Source organism: Raphanus sativus, chromosome 1, assembly GCF_000801105.2.
Source record: "Raphanus sativus cultivar WK10039 chromosome 1, ASM80110v3, whole genome shotgun sequence".
In the NCBI taxonomy this organism is placed as follows: domain Eukaryota; kingdom Viridiplantae; phylum Streptophyta; class Magnoliopsida; order Brassicales; family Brassicaceae; genus Raphanus; species Raphanus sativus.
In genome coordinates this window covers 9,433,323-9,456,699 of record NC_079511.1, presented here as the reverse complement: position 1 = coordinate 9,456,699, position 23,377 = coordinate 9,433,323, and the positions used below count along the sequence as shown (strand labels likewise).

Genomic DNA, 23,377 nt, shown 5'->3' with positions numbered 1-23,377 from the left:
TATGCAATTCCTTAATATATTATACTTTCAAATCCAAATTATGTTATCGAGATAAATCAACCTTTTAGCTTTTGTTTTGATTGCTTGCATGAATACTTACATATGCTTAACAGTGGCATAAAAATCAAATTCTCGACCGATGTATTGGGCGGGAATCTGTCAGAAAAAATTACTGCGGACAACTTTTGACTGATACATTATCTCGTCAGAAAAAAATATCGTCAAAAATTCATTAAGAAATTTTGATGGATTTCCAACTATCGGTTTTCCAACAAATTTCAACGAAATTTGGTAACAAAAAAAGTCCCATCAAAAATGTTCTTTTGTGAATTTGTCTACCATTTTTTGTTGGAAATTTGTCAAAAATTCTCCGTTATAAACCTTCATGAATTCAAAAAAAAAACAAATATGTCAAAAATCCGTAGAAACTTTTTATATATTTTTTTCGAAAATAGAATACTGTAAATAAATTTGAAATATAAGATACTCAAAAATATTCAAAACTTTACAAAAATATTTTTAAGAATAAAAGTTTCAAATATGCAAATAAAAATTTTGTAATCTAAAAAAGTTATATACAAAAATAATTTTTAAAGTTGAAAAGTTGTACAATTTTTTTAAAAGAATAACAATACTTATAATAATAAACTACGTATAAAATATAAAATTGATTTAAAAATATGGAAAATGTTTTGAAAATTTGTTAAAGTAAAAGTAGTTTTATAACTAACTCAAAGTTGTATAAAATATTTTAAAATGTAAAAGGTATAAAATATAGTTTTAAAACATTATAAAAATTGTATATGTTTATATGGTGTTCAAAAAAAAAAATGTATACAACGAGGGGAAAAAACAGAGAGAAAGAAGTTAGGGTTGAGCGATGGAATCAGAGAAGCCGCACAAAAAAGTTGGGAGAAGAAGATAATGTAAAGAGTGTTTCAAAAAAAAAAAAAAAGACAATCTAAAGCAACGAACTTACCTATGGATTTAATCTCGGAGATACTCTCAAGGCTGCGTGTCAAATCTGCTGTGAAGTTTCGCTGCGTTTCCAAGGTCTGGTCCTCAATCACCAGATTCACCACTCGTCCATCTTTCATTAACTCGTTCGCAGCTCGGTCAAATCCCCATCTCATCATCTTGTGTTAAAACAAAGCCACGTCGTTCTTTTTGTCCATACCACAAAACCATGATTCGGATCACAAACCTAGCTAGTAGACAGTTACGTGATAGAAACTTGTTGCTTTGATCACCCCGTGTCCGTCCATGGCATGATCTGCATCAGCTCTCCCTCGAAATTTGTAATCCCACCATGAGAGGACGCACCGTAACCTTACCCTATCCCAAAAGAGACTGGAGTGGCACGACCGCCTTTTTAGGATTCGACCCAATCGATGGTACGTACCAAGTGCTGTCTATGCCTTCTAATCCTCGTGCTAGAGGCGACAATCAGCCTCGGGTCCTTACGTTGACTGAAGACCATAAGGAGTCATGGAGAGTCATCCATGAGATCGCTGAACATTGCCCTCACTCTCCTGCACACTGCCTTATTAACGGAGTTGTGTATTACTATTACGTAGCCTCTCTTAAATTTGATTATACTGACTCTATTTTGGATTTGGTGATCTTCCATTCCATGTCTGATCTGATAAAATGAGTATGATCAAAGTACCATGGGATCACCATTATCCTAGTGGTGCTGAGATTTTCCCCGTGCGCGTTACCACGGGAAGTTAGCTTGTGTTACTTCACAAATTAATGATATTGTAATATGGATTTTGGAGGACGCAGAGAAACACGAGTGGTCGTATCAAATTTTCCAACTACCTTTTCCTACCTATGATCCTATTTCGAAGACCTGTTTTCATCTAAAAGGGTTCAATGATGCCGGTGAGTTGATTTATTTACCATATATATATTGGTGGATCCAGTTCACATTCTGTATTATGATCCGAAAACAGACAGCTACAGAAGAGTAGTAGTTGAAGGACTTGCGGGTGACCAGTTTAGGCGCCGTAATGGAATTGGAGACAGAGTACTTCTATTTACCTTTTCTGCCTATCCCAGTCACATGGAGACTTTAAGTCTTTGTATGACTTTAACTTTTTTTTTTGGCCTTTTATGCAGTTCCTTAATATATGTTACTTTCAGATCTATCTATATTTACAGAGACAAATCCAGCTTAGCTTTCGTTTCAATTGCCTCCATGAACACCATCTCTCTTTCACACAAAAGTCTTTGTAACTAGGGCTGAGCGTTTGGATACCTATTTGGATTGGTTTAGGTCTATTCGGATTTCAGATTTTTAGGATCAAAGATTTTAGTTTCATTCGGGTATTTCTAAATTTCGATTCAGATCTTTACATACTTGGTTCAAGTTCGGATAACCATTTAAATTATTTTAAAAATTTATTATATACTTTAAATTCCTCAAAATCTATAAATAAAATAATATATTACATATAAATTTGAATAATATAAATCAAAATATATAAATTTAACATATAAAATGGTTTGTTTTGAATATTTAGATAAAGATTCAATAGATATTTTAAGCATTCTCGGTGTTTTGAGTATATTTTAATTATTTAGCCATTTAATTTTTAACTATTTGTATATATTTTCAAATATTTTTGATAATTTAAAGTATCTTATATATTTTGGATATTTTTTAATATACATTAAATCTAAAGATCATCAATATATTTAGGTATATAAATCTATTTCGAATACATTCAGATATCCATAATACTTCGGTTTGGGTCGTGTTTGGTTTTCTAAACACCAAAATTTTGAATATATTCGGATATTTTATCGATTTTGATTCGGGTTTGGTACTACTTTTTTGGATCGGTTTCTTTTCGGTTTCTCGGATTCAGATTTTTTTCCCAGCTCTAATGTAATAAAAATAAAGAAGCTTGTTCGGTCAACCAACTCTGCTAAATAGCTCAATTAGAAAGAAAAAAATATTATATGCGAAGGTTAAAGGTTATATAGTCGGTATAATTGCTCATTTTCTTACCCATTGTTTGGTTTGGTTTAATATTATTACATAATAATAATGGTGTCGGTTTTGGGAATTAAGAGTTTCATTCCTGACCCAAGTTCGTTTTTCTTTGTTGATCATATCCAAAGTCCAAAGAGTTTATGCAGCTACAACACTAAAAAAAAAACAAGAAAACTTGTTGAAACTGGGCCAGTACCCAATGAGGCCTTCTTATTTCCATTTTGAAAACGATGACGTTTTGCCAACACCAGACGCCTCGACGTCTTTGCAAGATCTAATACCCAAAAAAAAAAAAAAAAAATCTCCCCAGAAAATGGTTTCAGTTTCAAAGAAGCAAACGAACAAACAGTGAGCTAGAGCGAGAGCGAGAGCGAGAGCGAGAGATAAAGAGAGATGGCGAGCTTAAGTAGTAGTAAGCCTAGGAACTTCGGCGCGTACAGTCACTACTACGCCACTCCCTGCACCCGCACTCACCAAATCGGAGCTCTGTTTCTCGTCGCCTCTACCTTCTTCCTCACCCGGCTTTTCGATCAGTGGTACTCCGTTACTCCGCCGGCGATCGATCTCCACCGCACTGATTCCTACGGGTATGGATCCGACCTCTCGCTGAAGATGTACGTATACGACGAGAACGAGATCGACGGCCTGAAAGAGCTTATGTACGGAAGGGACGGTAGTGTGAAAACCGCCGCGTGCTTGAAAGGCCAGTGGGGATCTCAGGTGACGACGACTTTGATCTTCTTATTCGAATCTCATTAGATTATCTATTGTGATTTAGCAAATGTTATTAAGTGGGAGATGTGTTAGCTAAACGGCATCGTTTGATTAGGTTAAGATACACAAGTTGCTTATGGAGTCAAAGTTTAGAACGAGTAAGAAAGATGATGCGGATCTCTTCTTTGTGCCAGCTTATGTTAAGTGTGTGAGAATGATGGGCGGTCTTAATGACAAGGAGATCAATCAGACCTATGTCAAGGTAAATGATTAAAATCCTGAAACGCTGATTCAGATTTGCAGATGCTTATGCTTTTTTTTTTTGGATATGTGATGATGATGATCATACTTATGTTGTATGATTCATTAGGTCTTGAGTCAAATGCCGTATTTCAGAAGATCCGGTGGTCGTGATCATATCTTTGTTTTTCCCAGGTATATAATTTGTGGAACTTGGAAAGCAATAAATAAGATTTATTTTGATGAATTGTATTGTTTTTTTTTTTGGCTATGTTTGACATTAGTTTTCTTTGTGTAGTGGTGCTGGAGCTCACTTGTTTAGATCATGGTCAACTTTTATCAACCGTTCTATTATCCTTACTCCCGAGGTACTTAGCTTGCCCTCTGTCTGAGGAATTTCTTGTCTTTTGAAGTTTATTGGTATTGGTGTAGTTAAGGGTTTATGTGAAAACTCTCTGTTCCATATATCTTTCCGAGTGATTTGGATGGTCTATGAGCCTACTTGTAGAATCATGCATTGAGCCATTTGCTTAGTAAAGAAAAATGAATGCTGTGCGGATGCAGGGTGACAGGACTGACAAGAAAGACACTACTGCTTTCAATACATGGAAAGATATAATCATACCAGGCAACGTTGATGATGCTATGACTAAAAATGGACAACCTGATGTTCTGCCTTTGCCTTTGTCAAAGAGGAAGTTTCTTGCCAATTATTTGGGTCGTGCGCAAGGGAAGGCTGGTAGACTTAAACTGATAGATCTCTCAAAGCAGTTTCCAAATAAGGTTAGTCTCACATTGTTTCTGCCTAAACCTATTTGCATGTTTCTTACTGGTCGTCTTTTTCCTTGCTTGTTTGATTCTTATTAATGGTTTTATGAACAGTTGGAATGTCCAGACTTGAAGTTCAGCGGAACTGAAAAGTTTGGAAGAACTACATACTTTGAACATCTGAGGAACGCCAAGTTCTGCCTCGCTCCTCGTGGGGAATCATCATGGACTCTTCGCTTTTATGAATCATTCTTTGTGGTCTGATCTATCTTCTCTTTACCCAAAGTCTTAGTTTCACGTAATAACTTGACTTATGTACTCATAGATATTGTGATTTTGCTTGTTCAGGAATGTGTCCCGGTTCTCTTATCTGACCACGCTGAGCTACCTTTCCAGAATGTCATCGACTACGCCCAAGTATCCATCAAATGGCCATCATCTCGAATAGGAGCAGAGCTTCTTGATTACCTGGCTTCAATACCGGGTAACAATAACTTTGTTCAGAACTTCATTCTCTCATTTGTTTTGCTCAGATTCTCAAGTTTTTAAGACCTTCAACATGACGTGTCTTTTTCTTTCACAGATAGAGACATAGAAGCAATGATATCCCGTGGTCGGAAAATCAGATGTTTGTTTGTGTACGGTCCAGATTCTGCACCATGCAGTGCGGTTAAAGGGATTCTATGGGAGCTTCAACGCAAAGTGAGACATTTCCAGCAATCGACCGAGACGTTTTGGCTGCACAATGGCAGTTTTGTGAATAGAGAACTGGTCCACTTCAGTAGCTGGAGACCTCCTATGCCTCTGCCTTGAGTTTTCAACATCCCACCCACAAGAATCTCTTGTTTTCACAATGATGAAGTCGAGTTTTCTTATGGTTCTTTACACAGATAGCTTAAAAAGTTTTTGTGAACTTGATTATTGTGTACATACCAGGAAACAAAATTTAGTTTAAGAATGTTTAAGAACAGATTAATCTGTAAATTTCTAGCATCTTGTGCATGTATGTACAAATACCTAGCCTTGTGTACTTAATTCTCATTCGGTTCCTAACCGAAGGTGCTAGGAACTAACTATTGTACATATGACTTGGATCAATCCATTCATTATTAATATAATTAGTTTTGAGTTCAAATCCTATGAAAAATTCAAATTTAAGCTCCACCTTAACTTTCCTTAGTGCCATGACTGCCAAAACCAAAATAGAGCATACAGAATCTCAGTAGACTTAGCGAAATAAGAAGCTCAAACTTCAGAAGAAACTGATCAAATACCAACACCCTAAGTGATGGCTCTTTCGCTTTAGACGCTTGACATGCTTTTGATACATCTTTGAATGTATGATTCGTGAAAATCATGAAATGTGTACAAGCCATAACCAGGGTAAACAAATTTTTATGTAGATATCTCTATTGCTAATTATTTACCTGCAGATTTTTCTTGAGGGATCAAAGGAACTCCGTATTTTTTTTGGCCGACATATCATTGGGATTCAAGCAACCCGAAAGATAAGAAGATGCTTTTTGTCTGTAGAAGGACAAACGCTTTGCTACAGTAATCTACCGACAAGAAACCAATAATATAATCACACGAAACAGAGTTCCACACGTAAATCATCATGCATGTTTCTATGAATCACCCTTTTATCAGAATGGATCCAAAACTTTTTGTTTGGTATGTACGTTATTGAAAAACAAGCCTCCGTGTATAAACAGCTCACCTCAACAAATATGAACTTTCTATTTCAGGCAATCTATTACAAGTCTTTAGTTAGCATATATGGTTATACAAGAACAATACTTAGTTTCACCATTCGGGTAAACTTATGAATTCACCTTTTTCCTTATTTTAATCATATTGCCATAAATATTAATGTCACATAAATAAATAAATTATAAATTACAAAAGAAGTAAACTTTAAATCATAAATTCTAAATTCGAAACCTAAACCCAAATCTTAGATCTTAAATTTTAAACCAAACCCTAAACTCTAAACCCAAACCTATACTCTAAACCCAAACTATATACCATAAATCCTAAATCTAAATTTAAATTCTAGACTCTAAACTCAAACCATAAACCCTAAATCTAAACTCTAAACCCTAAACCCAAACTCTTAAACCCTAAATCCTAAACCTTAAACCCAAACCGTAAACTATAAACCCAAAATTTTCAAATACCTTTGGGTTAATGATCATCAAATGTATTTTCAAATACATTTTAGGGTATAGAGTTCGGGTTTATGGTTTACAGTTTGGGTTGAAGATTTAGGATTTAGGGTTTAGAATTTGGGTTTAAGGTTTAGAGTTTGGGTTTAGAGTTTATGGTTTGAGTTTAAGGTCTAGGATTTAAATTTAGATTTAGGATTTAGGGTATATAGTTTGGGTTTAGGGTATAGGTTTGGTTTTAGGGTTTAGGGTTTAAAATTTAAGATCTAAGATTTGGTTTTAGGGTTCGAATTTAGAGTTTATGATTTAAAGTTTATTTTATTTGTAATTTATAATTTATTTATTTATGTGACATTAATATTTATGGTAATATGATTGAAATAAGGAAAGAGGTGAATTCGTGAATTCATAAGTTCACCTGAGGGGTGAACCTAAGTATTGTTCGTTATATAACATCAAAGATATGACATTGTCCCAATAATTACTCTGCCTTGGGGTTACACTAGGGTATTAATTTGCTTGCAGTCTTTTGTAAGTGGCATACCAGAAAACATTAAAGAGTTCCAAGAATTTTTCTGAATGATCTTATAACATGTTGATGATAAGACTTGGGTTTTTGGTGGTTACCAAGAGCCCATCAATACAAGAGGATCTTAGGAAGGTAGACTCCAAAAGCGTAGTAGGTAAGAAGAGTGCAAAGACATTACTACTATTACATTCGAAGGTACAGAGTTTTCAAAGAAAAGCAATAATGGAAATTTAGAAAGGTCGAGAAGAAAGCCCTACCCTTTAGGGCAAGCAAAGAATTTAATTCTGAGAAGTTATAATCAAATCTATTCATAAAATTGTGTCCCCAATCGATGAATGTAAGTACCCTTCTTGTATATATCATTTTCTTTTGATTCGTGTCAAGAAAACTCTTTGAACTCCAAATAAACAATGTATATCAGTTGAATTGTTACATCAAGGACGAAGACTGACATAGAGAGGTTTATGTGTATAGTTATTGATCAATCTCTAGAGCTTATCTTATAGGTTGTAGAAGTTTCCTTTTGATCACTCGCATTTGGCAAACCAGCCTAAGCTAGTTACGAAAATAAAATATAAATATTTATTATTATTAACCGCTTTTATGAATATCAGAGAATTCGGGACTGAAGTATGCCCAAACCAAGAACCCCATAACGTAATATTAGTTTCTTGCGAATCCAGGACATATGACAAAATTGGTTTTCATGTTCCATTCATTCCGATTTTTGATACTAACGATAGTTCTAAATTTCTAATTAAGTTATAACCAGAAAAGTACACGATAATGGTCCAGGTTTCTTCAAGAAATAAAAGTTAAAATAGTAGATGGAAGGTCCATATGTCTGGAAAAAGATAGAACTACGTGACTCGTGAAGAGTTGTGCCATGCCATCATTGCCATGTGGTGTCCAAAAAGAATCGTATCCTAACGTCATCGTTTCACCTTTTCTAAAGCATTATTGTTTCTTCTCCTTAATTCTCAGTCTTTTGCTTTTCAATCATTAACGTGGGACTCAAACCGAACCTCAAAAATGCGATTTCTCTATATTTATGAGAATTGTTGTGTGTAATGTAGTGGTTATATATAGTAACTAAAAATTGATTGATACTATAAAGAAAAATACAATAATATTAGAAACGAAAAAGCTACCAATCCACAAATTGATCCGCATCCAAATATATTAAGTTTCTACATGCATGTTAGATTCGGATATAAACGTAAAACTGTGTACAACAATCTCATTGGTGTCCATTCAGAGCACGCATAATAAAGTATACGCATTGCTTGCAGACTGAATCATATATCGCAGTCCACCACGCTATACTTTTGTTTTTGTCTACATATATATTATTACATCACTTTGTTCCACGTAAATGTCAGAATCTCAACAGATCTTGACGTAAATTAAGTTTTGTCATTTGATACAAAGCCAGATAAAAGAATGTTAGATTTTATTTTATTTTATTTTAGGGATTTTTTTGCTTTTCTTGGCTAGGTTTTAAAAGTTGTAGCTAATGCATATACATAATTATATATATTTTCTTAAGATATACGTATTGAAGTATCTAATTAATGAAAGCTCCAGTTTCATGATTTTGTCCTACACAAAACGACTATTTAGGTCATCTTCCATAATAACTGAACTGCCAGACGTTGATCGATCCATTAACTTACCCTCATAATCGAACCGAATAATTTGTTTATTGGCATTATCCCGGTTGGCTTGGATGGACCAGAATAATACAACCTATGCCCTCGTGCCTTGTGGTGGTGACTGGATATCATTACCAGCTTGATCACTCTGCTAATAAAAAGCATCAGCTTAACATCTCCAATTTTCAGTTCAAAAAAAAAAATCTTCAATTCATTGTTATTTTTACCTATATTATAGTGTTTGGAATTAAAATTCCACCAGTTCACCTTTATTTCTTTTTCTATAATAAAAATTGATATTTTATCCCCTAGACTATATTTGAAAGTGATTTTGCCATATGTCATCTCTACAATCATTCTCAGAAAAATAATATGACATGGCTACTAAAATTGATGACATGGCTTATAAATTAATATGACATGGACAATTACATTTAATGTTAATTTATATTTTTGGTAAACTTTTAAAATATGGTAACAACTCATATATTACATTTATTGTCGATTTATATTTTGTAAACTTTTTTAGAATATGGTAATAACACATAAATCATCATTAAAATAAATAAATTCAACTATAGCATCTAAATTTTTGAAATATCATTTAATTATTTATTTTAAAATTATAAAATTTTCAAAAAATGTATACAACTTTTTTACAAAATTATAAAATTAAATCATAAATTATTAGTTTCTTATATACTGTATATCTACAAATTTTATAAGTATTGTTAATTTTAATTTTTGAAAGTTATGCAATTTTTACATATTTATTTAATATATTTAATTATAATAAATAGATAAAAAGATCTATCTAAGATTATAATTTTAAATATATACATGCATATTCTTAAACATAATTTAAAATAAATAAAATTGTTTTTATCTTTATTTTTATGTTTAGTTAAATCAAATTTATACTAAAATATTAGTAAGAAAAAGAAAATTACAATATTAATAAAAAAATTAAATATAATTTATATTTATCTATTAAAACATATTTTAAATTTTTTTTACTGCACATGGTGCATGAAGACACCCAATTTATACAGAAATAAACATAACTATTATATTACTTACTCTTTTTTTTGTGCGACCTTACTCTATATTTAGAGATTATTATTTTAGATAAATACATTGGAGTATTTTTATCTCTATTATAGAATTTTCTATTATAAAATTTTCTATTTTATAGAAAAAATAACAAAATACATTGGAATTCTCTTTTTTTTTATAAGTAAAATACATTGGAAAATGGTAAACAAAAATTCAATAGTAATTTCAGTTAAAAATACACTACTGAATGAGTGAATATAAGCTTGTTTTTTAGTTTTTTGATACACTACTGAAAGACAAGTTAATCGATTTATATAAGCTTGTTTTTTAGTTTTTGTTTACTTATTGATGCCATTAGATTTAAAGTTTGCCTTTTAGTTTTTTTTGTGAGGTTTGGTTTCGCTGATTAGCCAGTAACTTTCAAAGTCATCGAAACTTACTTACACCATAATTAATTCCGATTTCTTAATTGGGTTTTTATCTTCAGTTAATAGACAGTTCTTAGCTTTTAAAATTTTAAGTTAAAAAAAAAATAAAAATCGTCTCTTAAATAAAAGATATAAAATTGTCTATTAGCCGAAAGCATAAAAATAATAATATCAAATCATGAATTAAAAATTCCTACTAAGAAAATGAGGTTAATCATGTTCTTAGAATCTTTATTAACAAAAGTATAATATTGTGAAATGGGGTATTGCGAAAACTGAAAAGGGATACTGCACTGCTGAAAATGCAGGCTCGAGTCACAATCTAAACAGAGACTGGCTCGTTCACAAGGTTCTTTTTATTAGAAAAAAAAAAACTTTTTTATTTTAAAAGTTTCTCTTTTTGGTATATTTTTCAGATTAGTATAAAACCATAAACTATTAACAAAATCGTTTAAGAGGAAACACACAAAACAAAATGGTCACAAGAAATATTCAGAGGATGTGTGGGTTCACTTCCCCAGGCGAACAAGTAAAGATAAAAATTTCATTTCCAAAATATCAATACAGAAAAATTTGTTACAAAATGTCATTTCCATAAATTTTAATTTCCAAAAATACGGAAAACCATAACAAAAAAAATATTTGTTACTACTAGTTTTTGTTTTTATATTTAAATTTATTTACTAAAGCTAGAGTTTTTTTTTAAAAGTCATGGTTGTTTTTAAAATAAACCAAATAGCATTATAATATCATTAATTAATTTATTTGGACCATATTACTCTATTGGTGTTTTCGCGGTGAAGCGGTTGGCACACGCTGATTCTTCATATATACCCCCATGAGGAAGACGCTTGCTGATACACAACACTCACCACATTCTCTCTCTCTCTGCTCACACACAACGAAACAGAAAAGAAGAGAAACTCTTTAGAGATCAAAAGATGAACATCGCTCACACCATCTTCGGCGTTTTCGGTAACCCATTTCCCCCTCAATCTCTCTCTCTCTCTCTCCTTCTTCTCTTTTCTCCATGAGAAGTCACTGAAAGACTTATCTTTTTAATGCTTTTACAGGAAATGCAACTGCTCTGTTTCTCTTCTTGGCTCCTTCGTACGTTCTCATCCTCCTTTTTTTTTCAACTCGTGACTCTGTTTTGGATTCTACCAAGCTCTTGCCTTTGTTTGCTGTTATCTTCTTGAAAAAATCATTCCTTTTTCTTTAATTTTAATGAAAATTAGGATAACATTCAAGAGAATCATCAAGAGCAAATCGACTGAACAGTTCTCTGGCATCCCTTACCCTATGACTCTCCTCAACTGCCTCCTCTCCGCCTGGTTAAACCTTGGATAACGTCTTTTTTTAACTTCCCCACTACTATCACATCGCTTTAACAAACTCTGTTTCTGAGCTTCCTCTGTTTCCTCTGTTTCTGAGCTTCCTCTGTTTCTTTCAGGTACGGACTTCCCTTTGTGTCAAAGGACAACACGCTCGTGAGCACGATCAACGGTACAGGAGCAGTGATCGAGACAATCTACGTGCTCATCTTTCTTATCTACGCACCAAAGAAGGAGAAAGCCAAGATCTTTGGCATCTTCACTGCCGTCTTGGCCGTATTCGCAACGGTGGCTCTTGTCTCTCTCTTTGCCCTCCACGGTAACGCTAGAAAACTCTTCTGTGGTATTGCAGCCACAGTTTTCTCCATCATCATGTACGCTTCTCCACTCTCAATCATGGTAAGCAAGCAACACACAAACACACAAGAAACTGAAGATCTCTTGATTCTGCTTCCTCAGTTCTGTTGGATTGTTTTTGATTTTGATTAAAACAGAGGTTGGTGATAAAGACGAAGAGTGTAGAGTACATGCCCTTCTTTCTCTCACTCTTTGTGTTCCTTTGTGGAACTTCTTGGTTCATCTATGGTCTTATCGGTCGTGACCCTTTTGTTGCAGTAAGTTCACTTCTCCTTTTTTTTTGTCTTTTTTAGAAAAGAAAAAACGAAACCTGATTACTACTAGATTTGACGTTTTTCTCTTTTCTTGTGTGAAGATCCCAAATGGGTTTGGATGTGCTTTAGGAACACTGCAGCTGATTCTCTACGTCATCTACTGCGGAAACAAAGGCGAGAAATCTGCTGAAAATGATGACAAGTCCCTGGAGATGAGAGGTGAGGAGAAGAAGCAACAAGTCCTAGTTAATGGAAAGCAGCAAGAGCAGCAAGTTTAGATCTTCCAATGATTTGTTTGTTTTCTCTGTATTTCGTGTTTAACTCTATGCTGAACAAAATGTAAGATTCTTAGTGTCTTCCTAGTGATGAAACGAGTGATTAAAGAAGACTAATACCTTTGTGACATATACAAACATATGTAAAACAAAACTCTGCATTTATAAAAGAGAGATGATAACAAATATAGTACCATAAGTGTTAGGTTAGAACCTCTGATCATATCCCTGATCTCTGGTTAATAATAATACATGGAGATGGATTGACCTAACCAGTTGCAATAATATAACACAAAACATTCGAAATAAAACATAAAACAAGTCTCTCTTTTTATATATATATATATAGAACACAACCGAGTCTTTTTTTTTTACCTCCAAGCTGAAGCAACGATCAAACTCTTGTCCTCCCAGCAAAAGTGGAGCTCACCCATCTCCTCTCTAAGCGTATACTTACTGCAATAATCTTTCTTAATCAGATTCTGTATATTGCTGGCCACTCTACCACTCATTGGTCTCGGACTGAACCCTGCCATCATCATCCTCGCTCTCCATTTACCAGCAACCTCGTACCTCTCGATCCTCTCTTCTCCTTCGCAAGCAACGATGTTGACAATGTCTCTAGCCAGACACTGCCTCTCCACGTTCATCCTCTCTTGGCTCTCTCTAGGAAGCGTCATGTCCAGAGAGTCGAAAACCGCAGAGTAGTACTCGTAAGCCTCCATGAACCTCGTGAAGAAAGGGGAAGTGTTTGTGTTCACGTCTTGTTCAACCACCGTGACTAGCTTCGGGTTTAGGCTTTTGACCATGTGGAGCAGCTCGTCTCGCTGGTTCACCGTCGTGACGCTCTCGTCAGGCATGTGGTGAAGCTGGAAGGCGAAGTTGACGATTAGAGTCTCTCCTTGTTTGCAACCGAGCGTGGATGGAGAGACGATGTTAGTCTTGGACGCAACTGCTTTGAACTCGAAGGACACTCCATGATCTTTAGCGAGCTGCTCTAGTCTTAGGCCTATGATTCTTAACCCACCGACGGAGCGTTGGACTGATTCAGGGTCATCAACACCGGTTAACCTCAAACGAGGGCGGCCTTTACAAGGAAGCTCGGAGACAGTTCTGATCAGTGTCATGTATTGGTTCCCTTGGTTGATATCAAAGTCTATGATGTGTACTTCTTCTTCGCCTCTGATGGATTCGATGATCGCGTCGTTAGCAGCCAAGAAGCCGAACTTGAAACAAGGGCACACCTCGAAGAGGACTTGCATAGCGGCAAGCCTCTCATCGGTAGGAGGCTCTTTGCATTTCAACGCCCTGTAGAGGAACTTCCCTGAAGCAGCCATCCTCGCAGCTAGTCCTTCGACCATGTAAGCTGCGATTCTCTGAGAAGGATCTCCTTGGATTGATACTATCTGCCTCAGCTCGTTCACCATTGATAAAGCTTCCTCTGATTTGCCTTCGGATAAGGCGCGAGCGCAGGAGATCAGGATCTGCTTTGGAGTTTGTGATGAGACTACTTCTTTGCTGCTTGCATGAGAGTTTGAATCTTCGGATGATGATTCTTTGGGAGAGTCATGATGCTTTTGGTAAGACGACCATTCGTTGTCAATCTCCATCAGCTGATCTAGTCCCTCCATCTTATCATCATCATCGCTGAGAAGCGCTCTTTCGAGCTCTTGAATCTTTGATCTCATTTGTTCATCATCAAACTCCATGCTCGTCGGACTTAGACCTCCCGCTTGGTAACCTCCAAAGGGCAACTGATACTCCATGGAGCATCCAAGAACCGGTCTAGACTGATAAGGAAACGATTCAAATGAGCTAACAGAGGCACCACCAGAGCCAACAGGATGTTGTTGTTGTGCAAACTCGTCTGTTGTAGGGGAATCGAGAAAGTACTTCTCGTAGCTTTGGCTTGGGTAAGAATCATCAGTGAGGCAAGTGTTCTTGGACCTGTCTGGATCAAAGATTTCAACAGAAGTAGTACCACCACCACTACTAGTGTTGTAACCATTATTCTCATTCAATGAGTAAAGCTTTGGGTTCCTATATGCTGCTGCAGCAGATAGCTCTGCCGACCTCACCAATGACATGATCCTCGCTTTGTTATTAGTGTGTTCTCTAGCCACAGTTTTGTACCACCACTGGAGAAATGTCACACAGAAAAAAAAACATCAACCCACTGATAAATTCTAACTAAAAAAGAATGTTAAGTCATGCAGAAACAAAACCAAAAAAAATAAAAATCTTAAAAGGTTAAGCCTTTTGTTACTAATCCATCATCATAGATAAACCAAATATGGAACTTTATAATCCAAAACTCACCCCAAAAAAAAGAGATTGTTTTTTATTTATTTAAAATTAAGCCTTTTTGTTACTAATCCACACTATAGATTAACAAAGTATGGAGCTTTATGATCCAAATCTCACCAAAATAATGAATAGATTCTCTGAAAAAAAGTCAATTAACACAAAAACTATTTATCCAAATCAACCCAAAGTTTGTTCCTTTGATATTGACTGGGTTATTTGAAAAGAATTACAGAACCAGAGCACAAGGATCTATGATTTCAATTGCATAACCGATTGCAAAACTATGTTAGTGAGATTCTAGAGATATGTAAGCAAATCTTAGGAGAAAGAATTTAAAAAATCGGGTTGGTGAGAGTCAATTTACCAGGAGCAGAGAGATGGGTCTTCGAGTTCTGGAGATTTGACAAAGAGGAAATCTGATTTAAACGTCGTGAAAAAGCCAAAGGGGGAAAGATAAAGCCTCGAAGGTTTGACCTTTAGGTTCTACTGTTTACACAGAAGAGGACAACCACTCCCTCCTTTTGTGTTCTGATTTTTATGGCTTTGTCTCTGTGTCTGTGTCTGTGGTCTTTGTTTTAAGATGTGTTTTTAACCCTTTTTAAAGATCACTCTTGTGGTGTTAGGTATATAATAAAAACTTTCAGGATTTATAAGCAAGCAAAAATGAAGATTTGGTTTTTTTCTGGAGACTGGAGAGGACCAAAACTGGATTGTTTTTTTTTTTGGGGGAAATTGCTTACAAGAATAAGAATTTATAATTTCCTTACATGAATAAAAATAAATAAATTGAATGTTTCTAGTTCTTACTGTTCCAGAAGAAAATTGAATAAATGGATTAAATATCTTTAAAATATCATTGGAAAAGAATACGATAATTAGCAGTTACGTGTCGGTTTTGGTTTTGATATCTGTTGACCAAATTAATTGTCTGTCACTCGGTTTCTTTCTTGGTAATACTCGATTTATGATATTGTTATTTAACTTATTTTAGTAATTAGAAGAAAAGTACTGACCGTTGGATATGAATTGAAGCCATGACGGAAGCGATCGTGGGGTGACGAGGGTGCCTACGACAGTTCCCACTAATTGACAATTTTGATTAAAAAAAATATTCTCGATTTCATGCTGTTGTTAGTGCAGTTTTGGCGTGTTGATTCTTTATCAAAATGTTCAAACGCTCTTTTCTCTCTTTTGTCAACTTTGGAAAAGTACTTTTGTAACTTTGTTTTACCAGAAAATTACTCAATATATGTACAGTGTACGATACTAATTTGTGATTTATAAGAGACAGTAGATTCAGTTTAGTTAGTTTGATTACATTCTTTATTCACCTCTAAATCCACAACATAAACTCAGGTCAAATTTTGATCCTAACTTGCATCTCTTTATTTCTGTATAGTGAGGGGTTTAAATCATGCTGTTTATGAACTTTCTTTTTGTTTGCAGTAGTTTATGTGAGTTAGACTCTATTTGATTACATTCTTTCTCAACTCTAAATCCACAGCATAATAAGCTATGATCCTACCTTGCATAAATGGAACTTTATTTATGAACTTTATTTTTTAGACACTATTATTGGGCTACTATTTATATATATAAATTTAAAATGTTTAGTGGGACATATTGTATATGGATGCCTTCAAGTAAAATTGCTTTTTTCACGCATATAAGTAATGATCTTGATCAATGTGTAAAGAATCTAATCACAGTTTGTTTATTTTCTTATCACTAGCAAGAAAAATTGTTAATTTAAAATTAAACATGGTGAAGTTACTAAATAATCGACGTAGAGTCTTTATCAACCTTATCCTCGCAATACCCTACACCGGAAGACTTCTTCTCTCTCAAGTCTCAGTCTTATCCACTACGTAACTTCTATTTCTAATTGATACAATAAAGTATAAAACCTTAATTTCCATTTTATTTTGAAGTATATGCATATCCATCATCTCAGCACGTTATCATTATAAAAATCAACAAATACATACACGAATTTAAATTTCTAAATGAAAATTATACATTTCTTATGCTATAATATTACAGTGGAATGAATTCTAAAAAAAAAATATTGACAGTGGAATTCAAACAGAAGTTTCTATAAGCAAATGATGTTACTAGCTGGTTGGCGGATGAATGTTTTTTAACTCTTTTTCTTTTGACGAAGTAGTAAAGTGTGGATGGAATAATCTTCTGCAGTTTAATTATGTAGTTTTTCTTTTAATTATGCAGTCTTTTACACAAGTTTGAAGCCTATTTTAAGATTCGCGGTTTATCCTCGCTTCGAATTCCGTTAGCCACATAGATATATACTATTGTTTTCCACTTATTTGAATATTCAAAAAAGATTTATTATAAATAAACTGTATTTTCTTTCCAAATATTAGATTTGATTTTTAATAGATTTGGATTTAACCATTTTTTTTCTTTTTCAAAAAGATTTAAAATTTATCTTTTGTTAAATAATTCAAGGTTATTAGAATAGATCGTTATAAATACAATTCACTTGTCGTCGCATGTAATTATATTTTTTGTAAAACTAATTACATTTCTGTTAGTTTAACCAATTGTATAGTTTCATAGCCATAGACTTAGCAAAATAAAAAGTCAAAATAATAAATAAAAGTAAAAATATTATTTAAATGGAATAAAGTTAGTTTTTTGTTCTTTATTTTATTTTTCTACTCTATTCTATAGTAAAATACAAAATGAAGTCGGAAATACCCTTAATGGTATAAGCTTAGCTGAAACGGATGCTAATGGTACACATGTTAACTACGTTAAAATCTTCATATTCTATGTATTAAGAAAAGATTATCAGAGATGTTTGGTCCTAAGCATGCATTCGAATACGGACGCGCTATGTAAAAAGATTGTGCTTTGGGTTCATACTTAAGTAGTGATGCTGGGTTCATACTTATTAGTCTTCTACAGTGACCCATGATTTCAAAAGCTCTAATAATTTAGTAATTATTAATATAATAATAGTTATGCAGTAGCATAAACAGAAAGGTAATACAAAAAAAATCTAAGATCATCATTATTGGTGGGACAAAATCTGAGTCCTTCAGATTATTATATTAGTATTTGTGATGTTAAGAGACAAGTGGAAGACCACTACAAAATATTAAGATTATTGGTGAAACTTTATAGAAACAGGATCTGGAACCAAAACAACCAAACAGAACAATCAGTAACAATATAATCAAAGTAACTCACCTTGTCTGCAACAAAAATAAAACACAATGACCACCTCTTCTCAAGATACTGAACCAAATGTGAAGGAACAAAAAGCAAATAAGATAAAAGCTAATACATGGTTTACAGCGTTTAAGAAGAAGTGACTGATACACTTTGGTGATCCAGGAACTAAAATAGGATCCCATACTCTCTCCAACCTATGATCAAGCAAGAAAGGCAAGGTTAAATACAGAACATGTGAGATGATTGATAAAAAGAAATATTAACAAAGCTGAACTCTCTCTTACATGTAATGCAGGCGCTTAAAACCAGTACTTGATCCTAAACCAGAAAGACCAAGAGTTTGAAGACCATGGGGAGTGAGGAGACCTCCTCATGGAAGATGTATCTAAAGATAAAGAATTCAAAGACAAGTAAGTAAATAAACTAAACTGGTCAGTGAAATTGGAGGAATGTTTTGAACCCCTTCCTCACTCCTCCGCCTTCAGATTCAGCCAAGTAATTCACAAGCTCACGAACAATCTCAATGTCTTCAGGGAACCTCTTGTAGTACTTGTCATTCTGACGAATAACTTGTTCAAAACCAGCATCATACACATCATCTGCTGTGCATGCTTTGACAATTGGTGGGATTCCTCCGGTTATCAGCACCTGTTTTAGTTCTTGAGGCGCAAAGCTCAGATATGTAAGTGCACAGAAGCCACCAAAACTCTGCAGAAACACCAATCCACATGAAAAAAAATATGAACAAGAAGTGAATAGTCCAGGGATCAGCATTAGGAACAAGATGAACTCTAATAAACATAGGCAAGATCCTGAAACTCTCAAACAATATCTAACTCCCATGTCCTATCAGTTCTCCTGTCACCATTAACGGTCCCTTGATCCCTAGTCCATTAACGGTGTATTTGGATTTTGATGATGTGTAGGGATCCTTACTCACCGCTTTAACATCAACCTTCTTCTCTCCGGTTTATGCCGGAACGTTCGACAGAGAATTTGATATCACTTGGGGTGGTGATCGTGGGAAGATCCTCAACAATGGAGAGCTTCTCACTCTTTCTCTCGATAGAGCCTACGGATCTGGATTCCAATCCAAGAAAGAGTATTGGTTCAGAAAATTTGATATGCAGATCAAACTCGTCCCTGAAAATTCTGCCAGAACAGTCACTGCCTACTAGAGAAACAAATATCACTAATCAAATCATCGGGAGAAAACGAGTTTCTTCATCATCGGGAGAGAAACAAGATGAAGAAATAGATACCGAGAGAGGAAGAGAAGAGAAACAGAGAGAAAGACAGATGGCAAGGAATGACGCGTTAAGAACGTTTCTTATTTAGTTAACGTCCTTCTATTTTTCTTGTTTTTTTATTTATTTTTCATCCCTTTAATGCTAAGAACCGTGTAAAGTTTTACCGATAAAGATGGTCTAAGTAAAATTTCCACCAGTTCTTTGGATTAGATAAAATTATTAATTCATTTTTTAATTTTCAATCAACTTACAAGATCAAGTAAAAATCAAAATTAAGTCACTCCAAAAAAGTTGCTCGTTCCGACATGAGTAATTGAGTATAGAAAACATTGCTATTTCTCGTTTCCTTAACACGAAAATCTGTATGTAAATTCTTGGATTTTGAGATATGAGATATACTTAAATCTGAAAAACTGTTTCGAAAAAAAGCAGAATAAATTTAGATCATGAAAAAAAACCGATTAGTCGATTGGGTTTGCAATCACATTCGCTAAGTCTAAGAAATTTTCCCCACAAATATCGTAATGATTTGTAAATCTTGCAAGTAAGATATCGTCTAAAAACGTTTTTTCATCTCTCAACATAAAGAGCTGAGAAATGCGGCAGCTTTATTATCCAAAACGTTCGAACTTCATGATATCTATATATGTTCTAGTTTACCTATCAATTTAGCAAACCAGGATTTGGTGTTTGATACCAAAACAGCAGCAGACAATAGTGATGCATCATCTTCCTCTTCATCTTCTTAAAAATATTGTTCTCCAGCATTCTAATTTGATAAGTCTAAGAGGAAGGTATCTAAAGGTTTTCATATATTCATTAAAATTTAAACATTATATACATAAACTTTCTTTTATCTTTTTAAAAATCCATTTTAAATTTTAAATAATCTTCCTTTAGACACCCTTACTAAAATTTTAAACATTGTATATATATATATATATTATTTTATCATAAAAAATTCTATATCTTCATTCTCCATGTTAACTTATTTTTCTATAATGAAACCATATGAAAAAAAAATAGACCAAAGAAGAAGCAATATACATATTAGCATCATCAATGTATATTTTAAAATGAAAAGGAAAAATTGTTAAACACAAAGTGGTGGTTTACTGATAGGCTAGCTTTAGGAACGTTAGGCAACTGCATTCGAAGACAGTCCACTATGCTTTACAATGTGGTAACGCATATGAATCTATTTTACGGTCTATTTAAATATCTGGGGTGAAAACGCAATTTGAATTAGTATAGAAATGAAAGTTTATCTTTGAGCCGCATCATTCACTTAGATGTTATTTTGGATTTTCTATGGGTCTAGGATACTCTCAAAATTATAATTAAAAAAAAAGGTTGTTGAGATATGTAATGCTGTGGTTGTCTCTTTCAATGAATACAAGTTAGAAAAAAATCGAAGAGACGAAAGTTCTCACTTCTCACCTAATAAACCACAATTGTAAATGTGTTTTCGTTTCTAATTTTGTATTGTATACATATCGCTAGGCCCATATTAAGCCCATGGGCTAAATTTTCATTATTCCACGTGATTGAGTGGAAAACTCCACCATAACCAAACCATCCATAAAAAGAACACTGGTAAACAAACGTGCGTTAGCCTACCTAACCATAGACTCTGCAACGCTGCTTTTTTAATTACTCTTTACCAAAAACATTATTCACAAGGCTAATCTTGTTTAAACTAGGATTAAACTATGATTAAGGGCCTAATTACAGTAAGAAATGTGCGACACGCCGACACGTGATGTCATTACAGAAACAAACTAACTTCTCCTCTTACTTATTTATCCGACAGATACCGATTTCCTTTGTATTCAGTCTTCACTCTAGTCCAAGTAACAAAACCTTTTCAAACCTACGAAAATGTCGATGCTAATGGCCGCCAAATCCACTTCGCTCTGCTACTCACACCATTCGATCTCATCCAGAACCAAGCAAACCCCACGCGCCGTCGTCATACGGGCTTATCCGACGGTGAGAATGCAGTCGCGTGTCCACCGTCTGATCGAAGAGCAAGGCGCAGTGCTCGTTCCCGGAGTCTACGACGCATTGTCGGCGGCTATCGTGCAGCAGACCGGATTCTCCGCCGCGTTGATCTCCGGCTACGCTCTCTCCGCCTCTATTTTGGGAAAACCGGATTTCGGTTTGATAACGTAAAAGCCCTCACTCACTTGTCTTTTGCTTAGACCAAAGCATTCTTCTTATTCTTCTGTCGTTTCATTTGTTTTCGACTGTCGTTTTTTTTCAGACCGCCGGAGATGGCAGCAGCAGCTAGATCGGTTTGTGCTGCGGCTCCAGGCATACCCATCCTTGCAGATGCAGGCAAGTCTACAATCTGAAACCTCAAAACAAATTGTTTTCTTTTCTTTTCCTAACTGTTAGTTAAAAAAACTATTATATCTGAACAGTTATATATGACTTGAGAAGTTGTATATATCTCATGTATTCATGTGAGTTTTTTTGAAGATTTGGTGTTATTTGACCTTTTTTTGCAGATACGGGTGGAGGCAATGCACTCAATGTTCAAAGAACCGTAAAGGACTTAATCGCAGCTGGTGCTGCTGGTTGCTTCCTTGAGGTAATTAAACTATCTTTTTCAGACCAGTTTCTGATTTCTAGTGATGTTTTATTTTATTGTATTTTATTTTAATGTTAATTTAGTCAGATAGTCTTTTGTTTACTGTGTTACAAAAAAAAGTCTTTTGTTTACTCTCTTGTGGTAGACAGTTTTCATTATTGTATTTCTATATATTAATTGTTTCATTAGAGCAACTCCGTAGACAGTTTCTTCCTCTTGTAACTTGTGCTAATGTTACTTTGGGGTTATTGTGCAGGATCAGGCATGGCCAAAGAGGTGTGGTAAGCCACATCATCATCTCCTTCTTCTTGTTCCTCTCCGAATACCTATAAGCTATTAACTCTTTTAATACTCTCTGTTGTCTTTCCTGCAGGGCATATGCGTGGGAAAGAGGTATTGGTTTCACTTTGCTTTAAGCTATTAATATTGTTATGACATTTGGCTTCTAACTTGGGGGTGGGGTGGGAACAGGTCATACCCGCAGAGGAGCACGCTGCTAAAATAGCATCAGCCAGAGACGCCATTGGAGATTCCGACTTTTTCCTCATAGCTAGGACTGATGCGCGTGCTCTGTCTGCAAAAACAGGGCTTTCAGACGCCATTGACCGTGCTAATCTCTACATGGAGGTTTACTACTTATAACTCTTAAGAAGATAGAATGATTTGGTAATAATAAAGACAAGATTGGTTCAAAATGTGCCAGGCAGGTGCTGATGCTTCCTTTGTCGAAGCACCGAGAGACGACGATGAGCTTAAGGAAATAGGAAAACGCACAAAAGGTTACAGACTCTGTAACATGCTTGAAGGTGGGCGCACGCCGTTGCATACACCTGATGAGCTTAAAGAGATGGGTTTCCATTTGATCGCTCACCCGCTTACCTCACTCTATGCATCAACTCGAGCTCTTGTGGACGTCCTCAAGATCCTCAAGGACAAAGGAACCACCAAAGATCATCTGGAAAAGATGATAACTTTCGAGGAGTTTAATCGTTTGGTGAACTTGGGTGAATGGTATGAGTTCGAGACTAAGTACTCTAATCTCCGAAACGCTCTTGGTACTCACAACTAAACCATGAGATACTATTGAAAGCTGTGTGTTGTTATCAAATAATGTTTTCTTTCTTTTTTTCACTGTTTGTATTGTATCAGTAACATTATGTTTTCTTTTTAATGTTGTTAACGTATTCAATAAGACTACTGCCAACTTCTTCTAAGAATTACAGAAGAGTCTTGACTTAAAA

The 23,377-nt window shown here is 34.7% G+C and overlaps 4 protein-coding genes and 1 long non-coding RNA gene across 6 annotated transcripts; 3 read left to right on the top strand and 2 right to left on the bottom strand.

Moving 5' to 3' along the window:
* The first annotated feature begins 3,300 nt into the window (after positions 1-3,300).
* On the top strand, positions 3,301-5,854 carry LOC108819374 (probable glucuronosyltransferase Os03g0107900). The gene is made up of 8 exons (XM_018592430.2): positions 3,301-3,724; positions 3,834-3,980; positions 4,089-4,153; positions 4,257-4,326; positions 4,523-4,741; positions 4,841-4,984; positions 5,075-5,210; positions 5,310-5,854. Exons 1-8 carry the CDS (start codon positions 3,398-3,400, stop codon positions 5,537-5,539), a joined length of 1,338 nt encoding a protein of 445 aa, XP_018447932.2. The 5' UTR covers positions 3,301-3,397; the 3' UTR covers positions 5,540-5,854.
* A 5,557-nt stretch (positions 5,855-11,411) lies between these two features.
* LOC108807872 (bidirectional sugar transporter SWEET1) lies at positions 11,412-12,912 on the top strand. Its single transcript, XM_018580105.2, has 6 exons — positions 11,412-11,537; positions 11,636-11,672; positions 11,801-11,896; positions 12,016-12,295; positions 12,391-12,510; positions 12,609-12,912. Exons 1-6 carry the CDS (start codon positions 11,504-11,506, stop codon positions 12,783-12,785), a joined length of 744 nt encoding a protein of 247 aa, XP_018435607.2. The 5' UTR covers positions 11,412-11,503; the 3' UTR covers positions 12,786-12,912.
* Positions 12,913-13,120: 208 nt separating this feature from the next.
* On the bottom strand, positions 13,121-15,789 carry LOC108807862 (scarecrow-like protein 1). The gene is made up of 2 exons (XM_018580100.2): positions 15,454-15,789; positions 13,121-14,920 (listed from the first exon to the last, which is right to left on the bottom strand). Exon 2 carries the CDS (start codon positions 14,867-14,869, stop codon positions 13,154-13,156), a length of 1,716 nt encoding a protein of 571 aa, XP_018435602.2. The 5' UTR covers positions 14,870-14,920; positions 15,454-15,789; the 3' UTR covers positions 13,121-13,153.
* Positions 15,790-18,267: 2,478 nt separating this feature from the next.
* LOC108855581 (uncharacterized) lies at positions 18,268-19,624 on the bottom strand. 2 transcript variants are annotated; one of them, XR_001950093.2, is made up of 4 exons: positions 19,231-19,624; positions 18,762-18,998; positions 18,575-18,675; positions 18,268-18,484 (listed from the first exon to the last, which is right to left on the bottom strand). It is a non-coding gene; the product is annotated as an uncharacterized LOC108855581 (long non-coding RNA). The 2 variants fall into 2 exon arrangements; XR_008944715.1 differs by lacking the exon at positions 19,231-19,624 and having other exon boundaries at positions 18,762-19,150.
* Positions 19,625-21,305: 1,681 nt separating this feature from the next.
* LOC108841033 (carboxyvinyl-carboxyphosphonate phosphorylmutase, chloroplastic) lies at positions 21,306-23,353 on the top strand. Its single transcript, XM_018613823.2, has 7 exons — positions 21,306-21,711; positions 21,807-21,880; positions 22,054-22,136; positions 22,393-22,417; positions 22,510-22,529; positions 22,608-22,763; positions 22,840-23,353. Exons 1-7 carry the CDS (start codon positions 21,422-21,424, stop codon positions 23,203-23,205), a joined length of 1,014 nt encoding a protein of 337 aa, XP_018469325.1. The 5' UTR covers positions 21,306-21,421; the 3' UTR covers positions 23,206-23,353.
* The last annotated feature ends 24 nt before the right edge of the window (positions 23,354-23,377 follow it).

What these genes read in the sequence shown, in the direction of transcription:
- LOC108807872 (XM_018580105.2), top strand. Translation starts at nt 11,504, where the DNA reads ATGAACATCGCTCACACCATCTTCGGCGTTTTCG. An exon ending in CACCATCTTCGGCGTTTTCG is followed by an intron (nt 11,538 to 11,635) that starts GTAACCCATTTC and finishes ATGCTTTTACAG; the next exon opens with GAAATGCAACTGCTCTGTTT. An exon ending in TTTCTCTTCTTGGCTCCTTC is followed by an intron (nt 11,673 to 11,800) that starts GTACGTTCTCAT and finishes AATGAAAATTAG; the next exon opens with GATAACATTCAAGAGAATCA.
- LOC108841033 (XM_018613823.2), top strand. Translation starts at nt 21,422, where the DNA reads ATGTCGATGCTAATGGCCGCCAAATCCACTTCGCTCTGCTACTCACAC. An exon ending in ACCCATCCTTGCAGATGCAG is followed by an intron (nt 21,881 to 22,053) that starts GCAAGTCTACAA and finishes CTTTTTTTGCAG; the next exon opens with ATACGGGTGGAGGCAATGCA. An exon ending in GGCATATGCGTGGGAAAGAG is followed by an intron (nt 22,530 to 22,607) that starts GTATTGGTTTCA and finishes GGGTGGGAACAG; the next exon opens with GTCATACCCGCAGAGGAGCA.
- LOC108807862 (XM_018580100.2), bottom strand. Translation starts at nt 14,869, where the DNA reads ATGTCATTGGTGAGGTCGGCAGAGCTATCTGCTGCAGCAGCATATAGG.
- LOC108819374 (XM_018592430.2), top strand. Translation starts at nt 3,398, where the DNA reads ATGGCGAGCTTAAGTAGTAGTAAGCCTAGGAACTTCGGCGCGTACAGT. An exon ending in CTATTATCCTTACTCCCGAG is followed by an intron (nt 4,327 to 4,522) that starts GTACTTAGCTTG and finishes GTGCGGATGCAG; the next exon opens with GGTGACAGGACTGACAAGAA. An exon ending in TTTATGAATCATTCTTTGTG is followed by an intron (nt 4,985 to 5,074) that starts GTCTGATCTATC and finishes TTGCTTGTTCAG; the next exon opens with GAATGTGTCCCGGTTCTCTT.